General features: G+C 42.4%; 1 protein-coding gene across 1 annotated transcript; it reads left to right on the top strand.

Moving 5' to 3' along the window:
- The first annotated feature begins 1,347 nt into the window (after positions 1-1,347).
- Positions 1,348-21,441, top strand: LOC308325546 (insulin receptor-like). The gene is made up of 14 exons (XM_080778072.1): positions 1,348-1,441; positions 2,220-2,377; positions 6,831-7,029; positions 9,841-10,160; positions 10,886-11,025; positions 12,715-12,874; positions 14,806-14,908; positions 15,397-15,464; positions 15,865-16,094; positions 16,854-16,964; positions 17,381-17,540; positions 17,944-18,073; positions 19,260-19,394; positions 19,811-21,441. The coding sequence occupies exons 2-14, from the start codon at positions 2,242-2,244 to the stop codon at positions 20,166-20,168; spliced, it is 2,250 nt and encodes a 749-aa protein (XP_080634198.1). The 5' UTR covers positions 1,348-1,441; positions 2,220-2,241; the 3' UTR covers positions 20,169-21,441.
- Positions 21,442-23,647: the final 2,206 nt, after the last annotated feature.

Genomic DNA, 23,647 nt, shown 5'->3' with positions numbered 1-23,647 from the left:
ACAGATAGTCAGGGGAGACATGCATGCAAATCAAGTTTACCCAGGATACTTCAGATACTTGTTTACAGCCAAGCCCTGTTGAACATTTCATGTTAGTGGTTCAATGCCTTGTCCAAGGGCACTTCAACAGTTGTAATTTTAAAATGTCGGACCGCTGATTCGAACCGGCGACCTCCCAGTATCAGGCCACGGCTGCCACAGGCATATAGTTACAGAGGCAGTACCATCCGGGGACCACATGGTGGGGCCGTAGCCTAGCTATAGAGCACCCACCCTGTTACATATGCCTCTATGCATCTATGCATCTAGCTGTCGTCTGAGAGTTAGTTGGGATTCCCCGGAGCATATGAGAGTCATGAGAGCAGCAGGAGGGACTAGTAAAAGAAAAACAATGGATGGATGGATTTTATTTCGGTTTTGCGTCTTCTTCAGAGTCAGAGAGTAAAATATATTTCTATATTGATCCTTAATCCTTGGTCCGCGGTCTCGTGTTCTTGACTGCGGCTGCGAACCCAGGCCGTTGAAACTCAAATGCGCTGCGTTATCCATTGGACCAACGAGACTACGAAACCCAATGGAATTTTGGTAAGTTTCTTTTTATTTTTTTCCAGAGGGAGGTCAAAATATATTCTCAAATGTTAGGAAGGGACTACTGTTTGTTACTCTAAGCTACAAGTTCTGTGTCCCGATCTGAAACTGACAGGTGGGTAATATCTCTATCTCTCTAGTGGATTCGTTTTTAGATCCATCATGTTCATTGTGTACTGTTAAAACACAACATCACTATATTGTTGTAACTGCCGGGGACACTTGCTGGTTTTATTTGTTTATTTACATTGCTTTGGAATATATTTATTTTGACACTTGTTGTACGTTTGGTCTACCTTTTATTTTGAAGTGCCCAGTGTAACAGAGTTAAATAGTTAGTTAAATTGAGTTGTTAATTTGCCCCTCATTGAGCAGTACCAGACATTGTTTTGTTGTTGCAAACTAAGATAGCACTTTGGTTCACTGCATATCACACTGTTTGTCCTAGTGGTGTTCCCGTAGCTGCCGCTCTGTATGTCCTAGTGGTGTTACCGTAGCTACCTCAGTGGATTCCGTGTTCCTATGAGGTGAGGCGGCTCTTTGAAAACGCTGTGATGTTATTTTATGTTTTTGTTATGAAAGAGTGTTCATTTCAGCTGTAAATTGAAGCATACAGTGTCTAATATACATATGACGTTGGGTCATTATGATAATATTATCTGAGAGCAATGAATCTTTTTGTAAACAGCTTTTGGTTTATCACGGGGACTAGTGATGACGTCACGCAGTGTTATTCTTTTTGCACGAAAATAAAGTGAGTTTACTGTTTGTGTTGTGTTAACCACAGACAGTCTGAGGAAGCAGTGGACCAGTTCCAACTACAAATATGTGTTTTATTCGTCTGTTCTTACAGGTATGTGCTATATATATATTGTACCAACTATAACTTGTTATAATTTAATGTTTTGATGGTAGTTCTTCTGTGATTGCAAACTCAATGTTGAGCCCAGTATGCTGCTATGGTATTCTTATTTCAATATTGTATTTGTATTAAAGACCTCTTATAATAAAATTAAAACATGTATTAGAGGCTAATGTTATTGGTTAGGCAAAAAGTATTGGACAGATAAGCTACTGTTATTGGTCAGGTTAAAAAAAGAGTGTTCAATAGCAGACCTAAAAGCACTACAAGCTTGAAAAATAGCAGATCTACGAGCTTGTAGGTCTGCTATTTTTTTAAACTGTCAGGATTTAAGACATTTTTGGAATCTGATCTCAGGTCAAAATGCATTAAAGAACCACCATTCTTCCATGCGTATCATCTCTTTATAATAATACAAAATATATACAGGTTGGAAACAAAAACAACAAAAGGGGGAATTTACTCACGACCCATACAAATTGGTGTGCGACCCGCATATGGGTCCCTGTTTTGGGAAACTAAGGAATAGGGTTTGGGAAGCTCACTGACTTTAATGGAACATTAATGGAACATCTGCACTCTTAAGAGTGCAGATGGACCCATATCCATGTGTTCATGTGTACATTAACCTGTGAGGGTCCATTTGGTTCAAAACTATCACTCATTTTCCTTTCCTTTCCTTTGTTTAAATAACTTAAGTCCATGCAGGATAACACATCGAAGAAGGTAAACTCATGAGCTACGTGTCCTCCTGTCTCCCTCTCACCAGACACGGAGACATGTGACTACGGATGGCACAAGTTCCAGGGTCACTGCTACGCTACTTCCCCACCAGGAAGAGCTGGGACGCGGCTGAGAGGGAGTGTCGTGTCCACGGGGCCCACCTGACCAGCCTGCTGTCCCACGAGGAGCAACACTACGTCAACCGTACGTCCCACAAACGCTAATATGGTATCCGTTTCGCATTCGGGTTCTTGGAAACGCCCCCCAGCCACTGCGCTAGTTTGACTGAGGTTAGGTTTAGGTATGCTTTACTGAGGTTAGGTTTAGGTATAGTTTTACTGAGGTTAGGGTTAGGTTTAGGTATAGTTTTACTGATGTTAAGGTTAGGGTTAGGTTTAGGTATAGTTTTACTGAGGTTAGGGTTAGGTTTAGGTTTAGGCATAGTTTTACTGAGGTTAAGGTTAGGGTTAGGTTTAGGTATAGTTTTACTGAGGTTAGGGTTAGGTTTAGGCATAGTTTTACTGAGGTTAGGGTTAGGTATAGTTTTACTGAGGTTAAGGTTAGGGTTAGGTTTAGGTGTAGGCTGTCAATCACAGCGACTGGCCAGTCACAGCGCACCATTTACTCAAATGCGAAACGGGAACCATATCAGCCCCACAAACAGTTGCTCTTTAAACCTTTGCATGCGTTGTCTTCGGGTCAAAAAGACTGGCCGCCAGCATGTTTACCATCAAAAGAATAAAAATAAATAGTCATGTTCTTTTGTAAATGAACTCCCTCCTTGATCATGCTATGGCTTCACGCGAAAGCATTAACCCATTTAGACCTGAGTTAAAAAACATTCACTTTGAAAGAATATATATACAAAGATTTGCGCCGCATTCTTATGATTTTTCAAAAGCAGCAGACCTACAAGCTATGAGCTTGTTGGTCTGCTATTTTTTCAATAGATAAATTATAACACAATGTTTAAAACACCAAAAGGCTACACACTCCTTCTGCAGTGTCAAACTACACGCTATGCACTCCCTCTGCCGTGTCAAACTACACGCTATGCACTCCCTCTGCAGTGTCATGTTATGTTTTAGCTGTTGAACCCATTTTGGTGTTGGCATCATGTTATGCTTTAGCTATTGAAAAATAGCAGACCTGCAAGCGCGTAGCGCGTCACTCGGTTTGCGCGCTATGAGCTTGTAGATCTGCTATTTTTCAATATCCTGGGTACCGCCCTGGGTACCAGATTCAAAAAATGTCTTCTACATCCTGACAGATGTTTTGAGTTGACCAATATTTTGTAAAAAGAAACAATCGATTTGAAAATTTGTTTCTATTTGAGAACCTATCATCTCTTTTGCCTATATAATAAATAACATAACCCAAAATAGGGACACCAGATTGAAAGTGGTCAAAATCAGGACACACCAGCTGCATTATTGCAGATACTGATGAATACAATAAAATAAAATCACACGTGTGTGTGTATTCTTAATTATTATACATCATCATCATCATACAGTACATCATCTCATAAACAACTGAATGTATGTGATTGGTTAGCCCATTTGCTCGTCTACATATGACGTGCATTTCTCCTTTCATTGTCAATGGCCAATATGAGACGTGTGAGGACAAAAGCTGTATATAGACGCCGCTAGACTGTATATAGACGCCGCTAGACTGTATATAGACGCCGCTAGACTGTATATAGACGGTGCTAGACTGTATATAGACGCCGCTAGACTGTATATAGACGCCGCTAGACTGTATATAGACGCCGCTAGACTGTATATAGACGCCGCTAGACTGTATATAGACGCCGCTAGACTGTATATAGACGGTGCTAGACTGTATATAGACGCCGCTAGACTGTATATAGACGCCGCTAGACTGTATATAGACGCCGCTAGACTGTATATAGACGCCGCTAGACTGTATATAGACGCCGCTAGACTGTATATAGACGCCGCTAGACTGTATATAGACCGTGCTAGACTGTATATAGACGCCGCTAGACTGTATATAGACGCCGCTAGACTGTATATAGACGCCGCTAGACTGTATATAGACGCCGCTAGACTGTATATAGACGCCGCTAGACTGTATATAGACGGTGCTAGACTGTATATAGACGCCGCTAGACTGTATATAGACGCCGCTAGACTGTATATAGACGGTGCTAGACTGTATATAGACGGTGCTAGACGGTGCTAGACTGTATATAGACGCCGCTAGACTGTATATAGACCCCGCTAGACTGTATATAGACCGTGCTAGACTGTATATAGACGCCGCTAGACTGTATATAAACGGTGCTAGACTGTATATAGACGCTGCTAGACTGTATATAGACGGTGCTAGACTGTATATAGACGCCGCTAGACTGTATATAGACGCCGCTAGACTGTATATAGACCGTGCTAGACTGTATATAGACCGTGCTAGACTGTATATAGACGCCGCTAGACTGTATATAGACGGTGCTAGACTGTATATAGACGCCGCTAGACTGTATATAGACGCCGCTAGACTGTATATAGACCGTGCTAGACTGTATATAGACGCCGCTAGACTGTATATAGACGGTGCTAGACTGTATATAGACGCTGCTAGACTGTATATAGACGGTGCTAGACTGTATATAGACGCCGCTAGACTGTATATAGACGCCGCTAGACTGTATATAGACCGTGCTAGACTGTATATAGACCGTGCTAGACTGTATATAGACGCCGCTAGACTGTATATAGACGGTGCTAGACTGTATATAGACGCCGCTAGACTGTATATAGACGCCGCTAGACTGTATATAGACGCCGCTAGACTGTATATAGACGCCGCTAGACTGTATATAGACGCCGCTAGACTGTATATAGACGCCGCTAGACTGTATATAGACGCCGCTAGACTGTATATAGACGCCGCTAGACTGTATATAGACGCCGCTAGACTGTATATAGACGCCGCTAGACTGTATATAGACGCCGCTAGACTGTATATAGACGCCGCTAGACTGTATATAGACGCCGCTAGACTGTATATAGACGCCGCTAGACTGTATATAGACGCCGCTAGACTGTATATAGACGCCGCTAGACTGTATATAGACGGTGCTAGACTGTATATAGACGCCGCTAGACTGTATATAGACGCCGCTAGACTGTATATAGACCGTGCTAGACTGTATATAGACCGTGCTAGACTGTATATAGACCGTGCTAGACTGTATATAGACCGTGCTAGACTGTATATAGACGCCGCTAGACTGTATATAGACGCCGCTAGACTGTATATAGACGCCGCTAGACTGTATATAGACGCCGCTAGACTGTATATAGACGCCGCTAGACTGTATATAGACGCCGCTAGACTGTATATAGACGCCGCTAGACTGTATATAGACGCCGCTAGACTGTATATAGACGCCGCTAGACTGTATATAGACGCCGCTAGACTGTATATAGACGGTGCTAGACTGTATATAGACGGTGCTAGACTGTATATAGACGGTGCTAGACTGTATATAGACGCCGCTAGACTGTATATAGACGCCGCTAGACTGTATATAGGATGGATTGGGGGTAAGTCCCTGCGACATACTAGCGTCATGTCCAGGGGGTGTCCTTGTACATCAAGCTGCCTCACGCTACAGAAACAGGAGATAGGCTCCTGCCCGGCTTGGCAAGGCTACTACGGTTCAGAGTTCGACTGTACTGTATGTTTCTGTCTATCTAGGAACCCATTGGCTATTGTCTGATGAGGATTTACTGTCCGGGGGTAAGGGCCAATGGTTCTGGGCTTCCGTTGTAGCCAGTGGATATCCGGGCCACGCCTTCCACTACCATGTGTCCGGTTGGAGTTGGGAGATGACTAGAAGTTTACACCGGGATAAAAGTTCATCTGGCGATATCGATGGGTTTCGAGCTGGTTTTGACTGGATTGTATTTCAGGAATTGCATTCCGCCTCTTTTTCTCGCCACATAGACTGTTTACCTGGATGCTAAAGTCGTGTTACCAAAGCCCGTTCAATTGTAATTGGTCAGTACTACTCAACGACTACAATCTGAAACCAGAACACTTCTGAAACCAAACATATTGCACCTCGCCTTTCATACTCTGAATTCATATCCAGGATATCTGTTTATAAAAATCTATATATGTATTGACTGACTTATGGTGCGTGGATGTGTGCACTGCACATACGATACGATAAATTATTATGGAACAGTGGATCGAAAGATATTATTATCTTCATTGTAAAACATGTTACAGTTGCCTCAACTTGAATCTGTATGATTGTTCTGAATAGACATGAGAAAATTGGACTATACCGGGCCATAAATATTACAATAAGTATTAACCCATTCTGAACGGGAACCCATTTTGGTGTTGGCATCATGCTATGCTTTAGCTATTGAAAAATAGCAGATCTACAAGCTCATAGCACGCCACCGAGTGGCGCGCTACGAGCTTGTAGGTCTGCTATTTTTGAAAAATCGAAGAACGACTGACATTTTTAGAATCTGATCTCAGGTCAGAATGGTTTCATCAGACCAGTGTGTGTCCAGTGGAAACCTCGTATGAATCTGATCTCAGGTCAGAATGGGTTAATAATAAGTCATGTTGCGTGCACTCAGTGTCAACCCTTCCCGGTCTGCAGGGATGAAGCTGCCGTCGCGCGTGCCCACCCAGGTGGACAGTGACGAGGAGCACAAGTGGAACCAGACGGAGGAGTATGGACACGGGACTCGCTGCTGCTCCTGTCCCAAGACCGACAAGGAGCTGAAGAAGGAGAAAGAGGACTCGGAGTACCGCAAAACCTTTGAGAATTATCTTCACAACGAGGTCTTCGAGATAAAGTGAGTAAGACTTATGGAGCTCTCGTTTTTTGCAAGGAACTGGAAGCTTGTGTAGGCACAGTGGTTTTAGGATGTTTAGAGTTTTAGAGTTTTATTAGGATCCCCATTAGCTGGTGCATAGCAGCAGATAATCTTCCTGGGGTCCACATAGAACATAAAAACATGACATTCGACATGGACAATGATATATAAATATCATTGTATATCCGTATTGTATATCCGTATTGTATATCATTGTATATCCGCTATCATTGTATATCCATTGTATATCCGCATTGTATATCCGATATTCCGCTTACGACTCTCATTGCACCAGGAATATTAGATTCCTTCTTCATAATTGTCAAATCTTCAAGGAAATATCAATTGGTTCCCATAAGACTGTGCTTGATGGTGTATTTATTTTTTACCTTCCTCTGCCTCACAGCTTATTCTTCCAAATAAAACAAGATTACAAATGAAAGCAAACACGCTAAAACATCATCCATAAAGTTACGTTTTTAATTGTATGTCCAATCAACCGTATGTCAACATTGTCAGTTGGTCAGTTATCTTTTGCAAGAGGCATGGATGGTGCCAGGTGCGTGATAGATAGGCTTCATTACCATGGAAACCAGACACACAAGCTGTTATTTGTTGGTCACATATTGGACATATTTCCTTGTAATGAATGGTCATGCCTCTCTGGCTGTCTGTACACAAGAGTGAATACCATATATGGAAGTCAGAGCAAAAGCTTTGAACTGTTCTTTTTTACCTGCTTTGAAAGTTTTTTAAAGTGTGCCAATCAATGTAAAGGTAGTGTAAGTGATTAAGTATTAACTAGCTCCATATTCTGATAGTACTCATTGATGTTTGTTCAGTAACCATAACAGAGTCTCCCCGTCTCTCCAGCTCTATATTAAGCAGAACATGCATTTATACATCAGGATACCTATTGTATCTAATCGGGAAAGAGAACTCACACAGGTTCTAGATTTAACAAGTGATTATACGAAGAATTGACCAGACGAAATTGGAACTTGAACAATATAAAATTGAAGCTGATTTTCTGTTTATGGAAGAGCTGGAAAGATGGGTGGGGGGGACCCCTGTTGCTGAACAAACACTCTATACTCTATAGCAATGAGTACTACAGTATGAGAATAATTATAGCGCTTTAAGCTTTTAACAAAACATTTGACTTTGTGCTCTGGTCACATTCCCTTGTCAGTTAAGGCTCACATGCACCCTCTTGTGTTGAGTATTAAGATCACATAATGCCATTCATGGGCAACGTGCAATAGCTTTGTCTCTGTCTGGTGCACAAGTTATACTTAACGTACAAACCAGTCAATAGATTATCACACCCTATGCACGTTCAGGTGGTAATTGTATCCACAAAACACGTTCGCAAGTCACTGTTTTGGCGTCTGGGTGGTTCCTGGCACCACCACAGACACTAGGGGCTGTATTTTGCGTGCTCTTTGGCCACTCGGAATAGCCAAATGGCATTGATCACGCCTCCAGGTCTTTAGTTTACTCAAGTTAGGGAATAAGACCTGGTACTTAAGACATGCAAAATACAGCCCTAAGGGTTCAATCTGGCTTGGGTACACAATTGAACGTGTTCACAGATGGGAAGTATTAATGACACTGAGATATCTCAAGTCTCCTCTATAAAATTCTTAGGAGTTTTAGTGGATGAGAAACTCAGCTGGAAAGAACACATCAATCTAGTTTCCAACAAAGTTTCTTGATCGCTTGGTGTCATCAGAAAAATGAGTGGTCTGGTCAATCAAAACTGTTTGCTTACTTTATATTACAGCTTGATTTACCCACATTTAACATTTTGCAATATGGTCTGGGCCAGCACTTATGTCTCTTACCTCCACACCATTTACCTACTCCAGAAGACATTTGTTACTTTATCAAAACAACTCCATCACTCTGCTCCGTGCACTTTTCAAAATGCTCAACTTTTTCCAGATTAACACTTATTTACAAGCTTAAACATACCCCAACTCCATCCCCAGGCCTTTTAGTTAATTACTTTCAAACATTCTCAAGTCCACAAATACAACACTAGACAGGCTACTCATCTCCATCCCCCCCCCTTTATCGTACTAGTCATGGTCAGTTTTCTATTGGATACAGAGGTACTACACTTTGGGACAAATATCCTACTGGTTTACAACTTTCTCCTCTGAACTCGTTTAAGAACAAACTGAAGGTGGTTCTGATTGACCAGATCACTTATCAAGATTCAAGTCGGGCAGAAAGGGTGAAATCTACAGGTTGTGCTGCAGGGAGCAGAACTGACAGGAATAGCATGTTCCTCTGCATACGTTAGTTCTCCCAATGAAACTCCTCTCTGTCTGTACAGTATTTGAGAGGAATTGCACAGAGTGTTTATTTTGCGACGAGCACGTGGAACACACGGGAGGGAGGGAGAGAGAGTGAGACGGGGGAGAGAGAGAGAGAGAAAGAGACTCTGTACCCAGGGGAAATAAGATCTGCGTTGGGACCTCTATGGGTACCACAGGTTCCCGCTGACTTCTACTCTCGCAGGGTTCTACTCTCGGTGATGAGGGATAATATCTTGCAGTGTGTGTGATCCCTTGTGTGAGACTCATCCCTGTGATCCCGTGTGTGAGACTCATGTACTAGTGTGAAGTGCCTTTACGATCCGATGAATCCCTGGCGACTTTAAAAGTTGTACAGGGTGTACTAGCTGCTCTTAGTTTTGCATGTGTACATGTTTATTTCCGTGAGGTGACATTTAGCCCAGAGCCAGCATGACACGACCACGCTTCTCTCCCCACACCACAGACCCAACAGACAGCGGCGGTCAGCCATGGGCATCGCCAATCGTACCCTTCCGTTCCTCACCACCGCCCCGAGCACGCCAGAAGGCAGGACGCGCAGGCCCGGGGGAGACAAGGGGGAGGAGGACGTGGAGGAGGGGGAGGAGAGCTTTGAGAGCACCAAGTCGGTGGTGACGGTGGCGGCCAACGCCAAGGAGTCCACCGTCATCTCCAACCTGCGGCACTTCACCAGCTACCAGATAGAGGTCCACGCGTGCAACCACCCCACCGACCCCTTGCGCTGCAGCATGGCCGCCTATGTCAGCGCCCGTACCATGCCCGAGGGTAAAGACTCACCTTTATTTGCCATGTGCACAGTATGTACAAGGAGATACAGTATAAACAACACATCCAGTTAGTGCAAATATAACTAGGTTCATGCATTAGCACGAGCATTAGCATTTATTTACATTTTAAATGAACAATTTAGGCATTTGGCTTATCCACGGAGAAAGCAGTCAAGTAAACACTGTGCCAAGAAATGAATCCTATACCGTATTACAAATAGCAGGTAAACATCAAGCCTAGCCTATCTTGGGATGTCTAGCGTCCTCTTATAATCTCTATCAGGTAATGCACTCGGGATAAAGGCAGGACGGAATGTCTTTGTAAGTTGACTTATCTAATATTTTATGTGCACATCTAACCCTAGCTTACCCTCAGAGAATGACAGTGCATGTCCTTGAGCAAATGTTTGTTGAACTGAATCTGGATAATAAATAACCATTCATACCATAAATGTCATGGGTTTCAATCCAGGTCCTGACCGCTGATCTCTGTTCTATGTTTTATGTCCCTGGCCTTGTATTCCTACGGCACCACTATACTCTGATCTAATAAAACAAAAAGATGAAATCAGATACCTTCCTTGAAAGAGCACCACAGGAATTGATATCCTCCACACGGGTAGAGAGAGAAATGCTGAAAGGTTATCGTATCATCGGTGTGAGGCTATTGTTTGCCAATACGTCTTTGCACCCTAGAGAGCCATTCATTTTGTCTCCCTTCAGACAAAGCTGATGACATCGTGGGGTCCATCGTCTACGAGGTGTCAGAGTACACGGTGCACATCAAATGGCAGGAGCCCAAAAGTCCCAATGGCATGATCATCCTGTATGAGGTCCAGTACAGGAGACTGGGGGATACTGAGGTGAGAGGAGGCACACGCACGCGCACGCACACACACGCACGCACGCACGCATGTGCACACGTACACACGTACACGTACTCACAAACACAAGTTTCTATTACTAGTAGCAAGTAGGGTTGGGCAGATAAAAAAACTTTTCATAATTGATTATTGCAGGAGAAAATATTGATTTAACTAAATATGAATTAATCATTTTTGCTATTACAAAATAAGTTTAAAGGTAGAGTCAGTGATTTCACTTAATTCAAATATCACTTATTTTTTTGTTTTGTTGTGATAATCCTCTCTACTATAGAGTGTGCTGACCATATAAGGAGTTCCTCCCTGTCCCCAGTTAACCCCTGGGGGTCAAAAAACCTTAGGTTTCGTTTTCGTTCTCTATCCTGATTGGATGAAAGCTTGTGTCCCAAGGCAAAAACGAAACCTAAGGGTTTTTGACTGAAATCACTGACACCCCCTTTAAATACATAGGTGGTATCTCTACTGTTTGCTTTCCTGTGAGGCAAATATGCGAAGGGCACATACATAGATTTCACCCGTTTATTGAAGGATAAAAAAAATAATAATAAGAGAAATGTCAAAATATATTAACATGCACACACATTTACGCCCCCAGAGAGAGAACACACACACACACACACACACACACACACACACACACACACACACACACACACACACACACACACTTTTATTTGCATGCATCTATCAATTTAACCAAACAAAAACAAAAAAAACACACAAACCTAGTCATTTGAGAGTTGAGAGTATAATTGCACTCATTCCGACCATGAAACCACCCACACTGGTACATGCTGCAGCTGTTTGTTCCCACAGACACTTTTGCCAGGAACAAGATGTTGTTTTGAAACTGGACCATTTGGTTGATAATGGCCTTAATGGAGCGGTGGTTCTAGCACTGCTGCCTCCGCGCACGTCTTTTAGTTACCATGGCGAACGTTGCGTACTGTCTGACTTGTTCTTGCCGACTGTTATTTGCCCTAGCCTAGAAAAACAAAATTAAAAGAAAAACAACTTTGATTGTCCTTCTGTTAAAGCACATTATATATATATACTGTGTGTGTGTGTGTGTGTGTGTGTGTGTGTGTGTGTGTGTGTGTGTGTGTGTGTGTGTGTGTGTGTGTGTGTGTGTGTGTGTGTGTGTGTGTGTGTGTGTGTGTGTGTGTGTGTGTGTGTAATATGATGATCTCTCCCTATATACAGTATATATTTGTGTGTATGTATACATCCAGTAAATTCAGTACTCTTTTCATTTCCTTTCACAAGAGTAGTAGCATTATGTCGTTGCTTTTTCTGCTCCGTACAGTATGTACTTTTATATTTGCTTCGTCCAGTTTTCTTTCTTTTCTTTTACTATATCGTCTGTTTTCATTTATTTTGGGGTTTTCTTGATTTTATTTTGTTTGTTTGTTGTTTTTAATGTACTAATGTACACTAATAATGTATCATGTTCATGTAAACGGTGAGGTTCTCTCATAAGCCCCTCTAGGGTTTCTTAACCTCACCGGCACAACAACTAAATGGCCTTCTTTCCTTTGGAAATAACTAGTATATTATGTATGTTGTGCAAATCAAATAAATCAAATCAAATACAGTACATATAATATGATGCATTCTATATATATACACGTATAGTATGCTTATAATATGGGTTTTGTTTGTTTCCAGGATCTAAACTATTGCGTGTCGAGGAACATGTACAAAACGGCCAATGGCTGCTTGCTCAGAGTGGTGCACCCTGGGAACTACACGGTGAAGCTCCGGGCCACGTCGCTGGCGGGCAACGGCTCCTGGACCGAACCCACCCACTTCTACGTCCAGGACCTGAGTAAGTACATGAGGTCAAACCCACCCACTTCTACGTCCAGGACCTGAGTAAGTACATGAGGTCAAACCCACCCACTTCTACGTCCAGGACCTGAGTAAGTACATGAGGTCAAACCCACCCACTTCTACGTCCAGGACCTGAGTAAGTACATGAGGTCAAACCCACCCACTTCTACGTCCAGGACCTGAGTAAGTACATGAGGTCAAACCCACCCACTTCTACGTCCAGGACCTGAGTAAGTACATGAGGTCAAACCCACCCACTTCTACGTCCAGGACCTGAGTAAGTACATGAGGTCAAACCCACCCACTTCTACGTCCAGGACCTGAGTAAGTACATGAGGTCAAACCCACCCACTTCTACGTCCAGGACCTGAGTAAGTACATGAGGTCAAACCCACCCACTTCTACGTCCAGGACCTGAGTAAGTACATGAGGTCAAACCCACCCACTTCTACGTCCAGGACCTGAGTAAGTACATGAGGTCAAACCCACCCACTTCTACGTCCAGGACCTGAGTAAGTCATAGAGTATTAAAAGGATAGAGACTAAACTAGCGCGAAGCTCCGCCCCCTCCGCTATTCATGTCAGTGGAAGTTGCTCAGTGGCGTTTTGAAGCACCCGGAAGGCTGCCGGAAGTACCGTCTATTTCGCTGATTCAGCATTTCACTTCCGCATTTGGACACCAAATTTTGGTGTCCAAATGCGGAAGTGCACCCAGAGTGCACCTGGGCTTTACATTGGGCGCTCGGTTGCACGGGGTTTCCTCGTCAAGAATCCACGGGTCCGCCTGCAGTCCTTCCTCTTACCACTAGGGCCCAGCGCTTCAACATTGGAGTGCATAGCTGGCCCCTTGGTCAAACCTCACACAATGGAAATCCCTTTACAATCATTCCATGTGCAGGCTTCCATGGACAGCAGGATATCATATGGAAAATGTATTTTTTTTATCTGTAACGGGTCTGCAAAATAATGTTTGTGATAAAAGGCAACGGCAATTGGACGAATTGAAGTATGGTACAAATACTGCTATATAGTATCGATCTATACTGTTTATCTATCAATTGTATTACCAGTAAGACGCGCAAACGCGGGAAGCGAACGCAGCTGAGACCCTGCAGATCATGTCTGTCTGTCTGTCTGTCTGTCTGTCTGTCTGTCTGTCTGTGTGTCTGTCCCGCTGTTACTGTATATGTGGACCTGGCCCCTTTTGTGCCCATATATCTAGCTGTTATTTCACAGGCTGTGAGGTTCTTGTGAAGAATGTTCAACATACAATGCAAGCTTGTACATCACCTATTTTAGAAACATGTGGAAAATCCTTTCCTGCCCAAAATAGGGGACACTGGATTTAAAGGGCTGTATTTTGCCTGTCTTAAGTACCAGGTCTTATTCCCTAACTTGAGTAAACTAAAGACCTGGAGGCGTGGTCAATGCTCTTTTGGCCACTCAAAATAGCCAAATGGAATTGATCACGCCTCCAGGTCTTTAGTTTACTCAAGTTAGGGAATAAGACCTGGTACTTGAGACGCGCAAAATACAGCCCAAAGTGTGTAATATGCTGTGTGTTTCATTGGGGGATTTGTTTTTGTGTTGTGATAGGGGTGGACCCCACCAATGTGATGTGATGTGGGTTTCATTGGAGGATTTGTTTTTGTGTTGTGATAGGGGTGGACCCCACCAATGTGATGTGATGTGGGTTTCATTGGGGGATTTGTCTTTGTGTTGTGATAGGGGTGGACCCCACCAATGTGATGTGATGTGGGTTTCATTGGAGGATTTGTCTTTGTGTTGTGATAGGGGTGGACCCCACCAATGTGATGTGATGAGGGTTTCATTGGGGGATTTGTCTTTGTGTTGTGATAGGGGTGGACCCCACCAATGTGATGTGATGTGGGTTTCATTGGGGGATTTGTTTTTGTGTTGTGATAGGGGTGGACCCCACCAATGTGATGAAGATCGTCATTGGCCCCGTCATCTGCTTTGTCCTGCTGCTGTTTGTGGCAGGAGCAGGATTCATTATGTTTAAGAAGAAGTACGTTCCCCATGTTCTTTATTCACTTCATTGGCCTTAGTGTCATTTAGGTTCTAGCTCTACTGATAATTCACCATTTAACACATATTCCAGTACTTTCCCAAAAAGTGTTTGTGAACAGTGAACAATGGGGGGGGGGGGGGGCATAATTTGGAAGGCATAATTTGCTGTTTATTTGCGTATCTATAACTCACAACGTTGTAGTACATTTTCATATAATATTGTCATTGTTTGAATGGAAACATTTGCTAATGGGTTAACAGTCAATCATAAGTAGTCCGTCCTGTCTACTCCCTCTGATATAATGGAAAAACAATCCATTTTATATGTAAATTGTAACAGAAACGGGTCTCCAGTACATAAAGCAATTTTTCATGTCGTTTTCTGCTGAAACACTGTGTTTTCCACATCGTATTTTATGCATTTGCCATCGTTCAGTAGTAGCATTGCATTTGATTGCATTTTAATCTCCTTTTTTACTCTCTTAGGCAAACTCAAGTGCCCAGTGGGCCCATCTACGCTTCTTCAAACCCAGAATATCTTAGTGCTAATGATGGTAAGTAATGAGATTAAACGTTTACCCTTGATAGGGAAGCTCTCGATGGGTTAATCACTAATCACTAATAATTTCTGTCGGGTAGAAACCACATATCTCCATATTTCATTTCATTTTTTGTAAATTAAAATTGTCATACTACATAATACTGTATAAGTAGCGGATATGAACATGTAGATGTGCTATTTTAATTATTTAAAGTGAAAATGAAAGGGGTTTATTCGGTCTGTGGGTTTTTATAAATATTGAACCAGTGAAAAGTATTAACAAGAACTTAAATAACAACTACGGTTGGATCCATTGGGACACCAGTTATTTTTTTCTCCCCCCCATTTCTTGAAAAGTAACCATTTTGGTTTCCAACGACAATAATACAGCAGCAATAATGTCTCCTCCGCAGTGTATGAGCCAGATGAGTGGGAGGTGCCCAGGGAGAAGGTCAACATCCTCAGAGAGCTGGGCCAGGGCTCCTTCGGCATGGTGTACGAGGGCATCGCGAAGGACATAGTGAAGGGCGAGCCGGATTTACGCGTGGCGGTCAAGACGGTCAACGAGTCGGCCAGCCTGAGAGAGAGGATCGAGTTCCTCAACGAGGCCTCGGTCATGAAGGCCTTCTCCTGTCACCACGTGGTAAGGAGAGACCACATCATCTGAACAGAGATGTGCTCTATACACAAACACTACTCAGACACATGCGGGAACATCTAAAATATGCCTTCTGTATATATATACCAGCTATGTTTATTCTGGTACGCGGTACTTGCGTTATGCATGTTACAAGTATATTGTTATTACTTGGGGTGCCATTTCACAGTCACCATTGCCAACGACATAATTGGCTATATTTGATTTCGGAATCTAAAAATACATGGTTTGGATGCTGGGGATGAGTGTGCTACTGCCTTTTTTTTCCATCTATTTATATCTCAAACTTTGCTCTTGGACTGGTTCTTCAAGTTTTGTTTCTCCATTCCTTGCGGTCAGACTGATTGTTCTACCACATCACCTATTACAAGGTCCAAACCCACAGTGCTACTGTAGAACCCGGTGGTTCTCAGAGTTCTCCTTGGGGGAACCCTGAGGGACCGGTCTGTATCTCTGAGAGTATACAAATGGAACCACAGGTCCATTTGGTTCCATTTGTACACTCTCAAAGGTATGGTGGTCGTTGAAATTAGAAAACACACTCCACACACTGATGAAGGCTGGATAGACGAAATGTTTTTTTTACATTTTTTTTCATGTAGAAAATAAAAAGAGTTAAAACTCACTCTTACCACTGTGTGACCCAGTGCCTTTTGTTTATGATGATGGTCCTTGAAATTAAAAAGTTTGAGAACCACTGGTATATATAACCCATCAAACTGTGCCTCCTCCCCCGACCCTCAGGTCCGTCTACTGGGCGTGGTGTCTAAGGGTCAGCCAACCCTGGTGGTCATGGAGCTGATGACACACGGTGACCTCAAGAGCTTCCTGCGCATGCTGCGGCCCGACTCTGAGGTAGCGCACAGTCACCTCACACTCCATGATGATGGTTGATTACGCTTATTATCCCCTTACTTTACTTGGAGGGATGGAATGATTACATTAAGAACACTCCTTCACAACAATGTAGGTCTGCTGCTAAAGTACAGGCATCATAACGTCAACACACAATATTCCACAATGCAGTCAACTCCCAACCGGTGCTCCACTAGTGGGCCGTGAGGATGTTGTAAGTGAGCCCCCGAATAATTGGCAAAACACTTAAAGATTTTAATGAAAACAATAACATTAATATGAACATAATAATGTAAAGAAATTGCTATTTTGGTATCTTTTGGCTGCATTGCTGCCAAGTTAAGTGGTCAGATGGGTGGGCCACAAACAATGGCTTTTGAGATTTAATGTTTTTACGACGCGCCTCATTACTATAGAACAACCCGGGCCGCCCACCGCCGACTCTCAAGGAAATGATTCAGATGGCGGCGGAGATCGCAGACGGCATGGCTTACCTCAACGCCAAGAAGTTTGTCCACAGAGACTTGGCGGCCAGGAACTGCATGGTGGCTCACGACCTCACCTGCAAGATAGGAGGTACGGTCAAGATGGAGTCGCAAGAGTTGTGAATCTGTTCTGTCCAGTTCTCATATATATATATATATATATACCGGTGTATATATATATATATATAATATATACTCAACTTACGGCAGAGTGTAAATGAGGTCTCAGGAAGTGGGATGTGTGAAACATTTACATCAATGAATGTTTTACGGAATAAATTATCTACATGTTAAATTAAGGTTTATATGAAATTACAGCTAGAAATGTGCAATATAGTAACTAGAAATGAATAACCATATCACTGAAATAAAGAGTACAGAATATTGTACATGCACAATACAGAGGAGACAAGGCAACTACAGTCAGGATGGATGAATGAATGATAACTGTGAACTAGCTACATTGTAACGTGCATTTCCGTCCCTACACACAGACTTTGGTATGACCAGAGACATCTATGAGACTGATTACTATCGTAAAGGAGGGAAGGGACTGCTGCCTGTCAGGTGGATGGCACCGGAGTCCCTGAAGGATGGAGTCTTCACTGCACACTCAGACTGCTGGTCAGTACTCAGTTTTGTGTGTGTGTGTGTGTGTGTGTTTGTGTGTGCGTGTGTGTGTGTGTGTGTGTGTGTGTGTGTGTGTGTGTGTGAGAGATTATTGATCATAATAATCTGATACTCCGATATCTCACGTTTGGCTCATTTTACATGAGTAGAACACCTACTGCAATCAAGTACTTCATGAGGAAATGTTTCATGAAAAAAAAAGAACCAAGGCTCATCTTCTAAAAAAAAGTTTTAAAAGCTTTTATTTATATATTTTATTATATTTCCTGAAACAAGACATAAGACAAACAAGTAGACATCAAATATGTTGCCAGACATCATCTCATATTAAATAAAAAAGACAAATGTGGTTCTATTTTAATAGGAGATTGCACACAAAAACAGAAAAGGTTTAAAACGGAATAAAGATTTTTTAGAGAGATTTGATCTACTTTTAGTCAGTCAAACACCAGTTTCAGTCATTTCTTTTTTTCCATCCCATTTATAATAAAGGCTAGTTCATCTTGTGAACAATAAAAGCCGATGTTTTCAAGGTAAAGGGTATATAGAAAGGAAGACGTACGAAGATGTACTTGTACACCACATCGTACCATATACTGTAAATATGTACAGTCAATCTACAGTGAATATAGAGAGGAATATTGCAATGTATCAATGATAAAACCGCTGCAAAAACGAAATTGTTCGGTCGTACTACTAGTTGAACATTTGGCTGCGGCTTTTGGGAGTTTTCTAAACGAGCAACTTCTAGCACAAATTTCATTTATTTATTGTCCACGCCTATCCTGCCAGTCTCAGATCCCTCCTCCTTCACCGTTGTTTACCAGCTCTCGATGCTGTCTCAATGTGTCCTGAAAGCCTTAAGTTTGTGTAAAGAATTGTAAAAGTGGCATTCATGAAATTGCTGTCCTAAAATGCTGATGAAGTATAGTAATACGTGTGTGTGTGTGTGTGTGTGTGTGTGTGTGTGTGTGTGTGTGTGTGTGTGTGTGTGTGTGTGTGTGTGTGTGTGTGTGTGTGTGTGTGTGTGTGTGTGTGTGTGTGTGTGTGTGTGTGTGTGTGTGTGTGTGTGTGTGTGTGTGTGTGTGTGTGTGTGTGTGTGTGTGTGTGTGTGTGTGTGTGTGTGTGTGTGTGTGTGTGTGTGTGCGTGTGTGTGTGCACGTGTGCGTGTGCACGCTAGGTCATTTGGGGTGGTGCTGTGGGAGATCAGTACGCTGGCAGAGCAGCCCTACCAGGGTCTGTCCAATGAGCAAGTCCTCAAGTTTGTTATGGACGGAGGTTTCCTGGACCGGCCCGACAACTGCGCAGACAGACTGTGAGTACAGACTAGTGTGACTGTTGGCTAATATCACTACTGTTCTGCTACTGCAATCATCACTACTACTACTACTATTATTACTAATACAGACTTAGAGCACTCGATTACTGGCTGCTGACACAAACTAGCGCTAGGCAATATGACTTCAAATATATATATAATTAATAATATATATAATTGAAGAATTTTTCAGAAGATAATTGATAGCTGTATATATTTTGGGACACAAACGATCTACAAGCTCATAACGTCTTGCGATGCACGACGCCTGTTGTGTTCGTACATCAGCAATGTGTGGCGTGGGACATCATCGCGCGACTAAGTATAAATCAAGCTTAAAACAATCCAGCATCAGAAAATGTCTGCATGATAAACTACAACACCTCCCTCCCTCCCTCCACTACCCTCCGCAGACACAGCCTGATGCAGATGTGCTGGCAGTACAACCCCAAGACGCGTCCCATGTTCAAGGAGATCATCGAGATGCTCCGCGAGGACCTGCACCCGTCCTTCCAGGACATGTCCTTCTTCTACAGCGAGGAGAACAAGCCCCCCGAGACGGAGGACTTTGACCTGGACATGGAGAACATGGAGAGCATCCCGCTGGACCCCTCGTCTTACTCGCAGCGGGAGCAGTGCTCCGACCGGGACGAGGGCTCCTCCGTGGGCCTGCGGGGCAGCTACGAGGAGCATCACATCCCCTACACACACATGAATGGGGGAAAGACTAACGGACGAATACTGGCCCTACCGCGGCCCAGTCCATCATAACATACTACTCGCGCACACACACACACACACATGCACGCACACACGCCCACACACCTCCTCATCTCCAACACCAACACACAGATGCTAGATATAAATATATATGTATATGTTTTTTGTTTTTTTTTCGTTTTGTTTTCCGTAATTTTATATAGATCTCACTCATCACACTCTTCAGAGGCCCCTCGAAGCATATCTCAGGACATTATTTTTTTTCTTCTCAGATGCCACACACTAAACCAACACACTACTGTATTGTCCAACCATGGACACCAGGGTTTGTTTTTTTTTGTATTTAAAAGATGAACGATCTGCTTCTCTCTTGTCCACGATTGTAGTATTTTTTTATATATTGCCAAGTTTGTGCTAGACTGGGCGGATGATGGAATCAACTGTGAAACAAACTCTTTTTGACAAACAAGAAGGCTGCTAAAACTCATGGTCGCTTTTCTGACTCTTTAGACTTGTCCAGCCCCCCCCGACCCTTACTTTAACAAAATGACGTTACCCCATCCTGGGGTTTGAAAAAGGAAAAAAAGTGCCCTTCTATTTTGTCTGTGGCCTACATCAGCTGTCATGGGATTTGTGTCTGAAACTTTGTACTCACGATGTCAACAAAACACAAGAAGACTTTTATCAAGCAACAAAGCTTGTGAACTTGTTGGATGGTCTGAGATGGTCCATCGCTGAACAAACTGTTTATTCACTGGAGCAGGTTGGAAGTAACCTGCCTCCTCACACTCTGCAGTATTCCAAAACAGCACACGGATTAAAACACATTTATGTTGGGTTATGTATGTCCTCCCCTTTGTTCTGTCGTCGTGTCCCCCCCACCCCCCTCCCCCCGTTTCATATTTACAGCTGAAGGATATTTAAACTGTTTTCAAAAGCATTTTTGACAAAACGAGTTCCTCAGATTGACCAATAGCTGCTTCTTTGGTACTGTATATTTTAGTGGGTATAGAAGATTATAAATATATATAAATATATTATTGATGTTTTTTGTACATAGTTGACATGTCATTTATGAGGTATTTCAGGTCATAGAAAAGGTTTTTACATGTTTAGTCTCTTATGTTTAATTTTTTTTCTAATCCAGAAAATCATACTAATTATCATTTTTGGACTCTCGATCAACCAACTGCACTTGGTCCTTTTTTTTGCTATTGGATGCACAGGTGAAAAGTGTTGGCGTCTTTAGCTTCAGATGTCTGCCCCTAATATCAAGATCAAATCAAATTGAGCTGTAAATAAAGCAGCAAGGTGCATTCATGAAGTGGCAGGATTCTTATTTCTTATCACCTCATTTTACAGTACATGTCCTCTTTCTGCAGCACTATCATGTTGACATGATGGTAGGTTCAGTTACTGGATCTACATTTCAATTTGTGGATATGTTCTATCTGTGGCATGAAGGTGCCACCTGTTGGCCATCATTGGCAGTGTGTTGAGGTGTGTGGTTGGTTGGTTGGTTGGTTGGTTGTAACCTGGTTGTGTGGGTGTTTAGGTGCTACAGGGGTCAAGTTCCTTCCCACCGACACAGAAACTAGCTGTTTAAATGCTCCGTGGTGTCTCCGTCTTGGCTGGGCATTTCAGAAAAAAAGAATTGGGGAACTAGAAGAATGACTAAATTGGTAGTCATTATTAAATATAATTGGAAATGATTTGTGTCGTAACTAGTAAGGATGACTCAGTCCAGACACAGTTCTGTATACAAGACGAATACAAGAACCCTCGCCCCAAAACACACTCGCCCCAGTAAAATCCGTCGACCTCGGAACGTTCGGACCCACAAATCTAGCACAATTTCTGTCTACTCACTGCGTCTCATTGGTGGTTAATGAACAGTTCTGAAACCTGCCTACCAGTGCATTCATTCATTGTTGCATTCAGCAATGGGGATTCCAATGTAATAGAAACTATACAGTAGCCTTTTCCTGTTTTATTGTCACATCACAGTTTTACAAGTAAAAAAGTGGGGAAATTAGTTTCTGTGCATAGTTCCCATCGTGTTATATTGGGGGGGGGGGGGGGTGTAAGGAGCTCTTTTTCCTCAAAAAAGTATGCATTTATTTATTTATTTTAAATTGTCAAAGCTGCTTGATGGATGGTGTCACTGGTTGTGATGTTTCTGAACTGTCTACGACCCACTTCAGAGTGACAAACGGTACCATCTTATGATGAGCATGAAGAAGGTTCCTCCAGCAGGAAAAGACCAAAACTTCCCTTTCGGTTTTTTTTTCTGGGCCATGGTGGCCCGTATATATCTGAATGATTCTAAGATATCAAGCAGTGATGGAGGGATGTCTAGGAAACAAGTGAAAGTTCAAAACGAATCAAATCTCAAAATGTTTTTCTAGTTGTCATAACATGCCAAATGTGTTCCAAGTGCTAAATCTGTTTCTCGTTAATGTAGGCTAAGTACTATCAATTCTACTATTTTTCTATGTATGATCTTTGCATTACTGATACAGAATAAATAGTTTGGGTTTTTTATTGCCAAATATCATGACATTAAACTAATAAGTGGTGTGTTATTTGAGCAGCAGGTGATATATGGTGAAAACATCCAGATTACTCTTTGGACTACACAACTGTGAACCTTGTATAATCTATTACTAATCAGAATACACATCTGGAACCAATACTGTACAATACACCTACATCAAGCACCTCCCCAAAGTATGGATTGAAAGAAAAACCCTACATTAAACATTTCAAACACATTTGAGCAAAGAGTCATCGACAGCCTCAATTGATGAGTCGGGTGATACTGGATAGTATTGTGCTGGAAATTATTTTTCCACACACTCTGGAGTCCAGTGAATGCAGTCGGTTCAACCTTCTTTATATTTATGATGATAGGCCTAATAGTGCAGAAAGAGTGATGGCTTGGTAACAGTAATTCTCCCCTATACATCTGAACGTTTTAATTGTCTCCTTGGAATATTCCAAAAGACACAGAATGTATAGAATACAGAAATTACTCAAGATTTATTTCAATATGAATGTTGTACACAGTAGATTTATTTCAATATGAATGTTGTACACAGTAACAGACAATGATGATAAGGCTCTGATAATGATTTTGTTGTTAGTAATTCTTTGACACTGTCACAAGAGGTCACTGTTGAGCAAATTAAAGTACCGCGGTAAGGCTTATGTTGCAGACAGACAGATGGGAGGAGGATGGCAGGTAAACTTAAGTTCACTTACATGAACATTAACTTAACTTGTCACTTAACTGACATTATTTTCATTTCATTCATCGTTAGGCTAATTATATCGAACAAGGAAGCAATTATTCTCATTCTTTGCCAGTTCTTCGCAGTTGACTGCAGTGACTCTCTGCAAATTGGCCAACGTTCAAAAGAGCGACATCTGTAGTCAAAGAATTCGATAGGATAACCGATTTCGGTGTAACTGCTTGAGTTGGAGGGGGCTGGTCTGGTAGGTCTGCTGTGCTTGTGTGCACTTGTTCC

Source organism: Protomyctophum bolini (assembly GCF_963924005.1).
Source record: "Protomyctophum bolini genome assembly, chromosome: 12".
In the NCBI taxonomy this organism is placed as follows: Eukaryota; Metazoa; Chordata; class Actinopteri; order Myctophiformes; family Myctophidae; genus Protomyctophum; species Protomyctophum bolini.
Note: the sequence above shows the minus strand (reverse complement) of the source record. Positions and strands in the feature narration are given on the sequence as shown.

What these genes read in the sequence shown, in the direction of transcription:
- LOC308325546 (XM_080778072.1), top strand. Translation starts at nt 2,242, where the DNA reads ATGGCACAAGTTCCAGGGTCACTGCTACGCTACTTCCCCACCAGGAAG. An exon ending in TTCATTATGTTTAAGAAGAA is followed by an intron (nt 14,909 to 15,396) that starts GTACGTTCCCCA and finishes TTACTCTCTTAG; the next exon opens with GCAAACTCAAGTGCCCAGTG. An exon ending in GACAACTGCGCAGACAGACT is followed by an intron (nt 19,395 to 19,810) that starts GTGAGTACAGAC and finishes TACCCTCCGCAG; the next exon opens with ACACAGCCTGATGCAGATGT.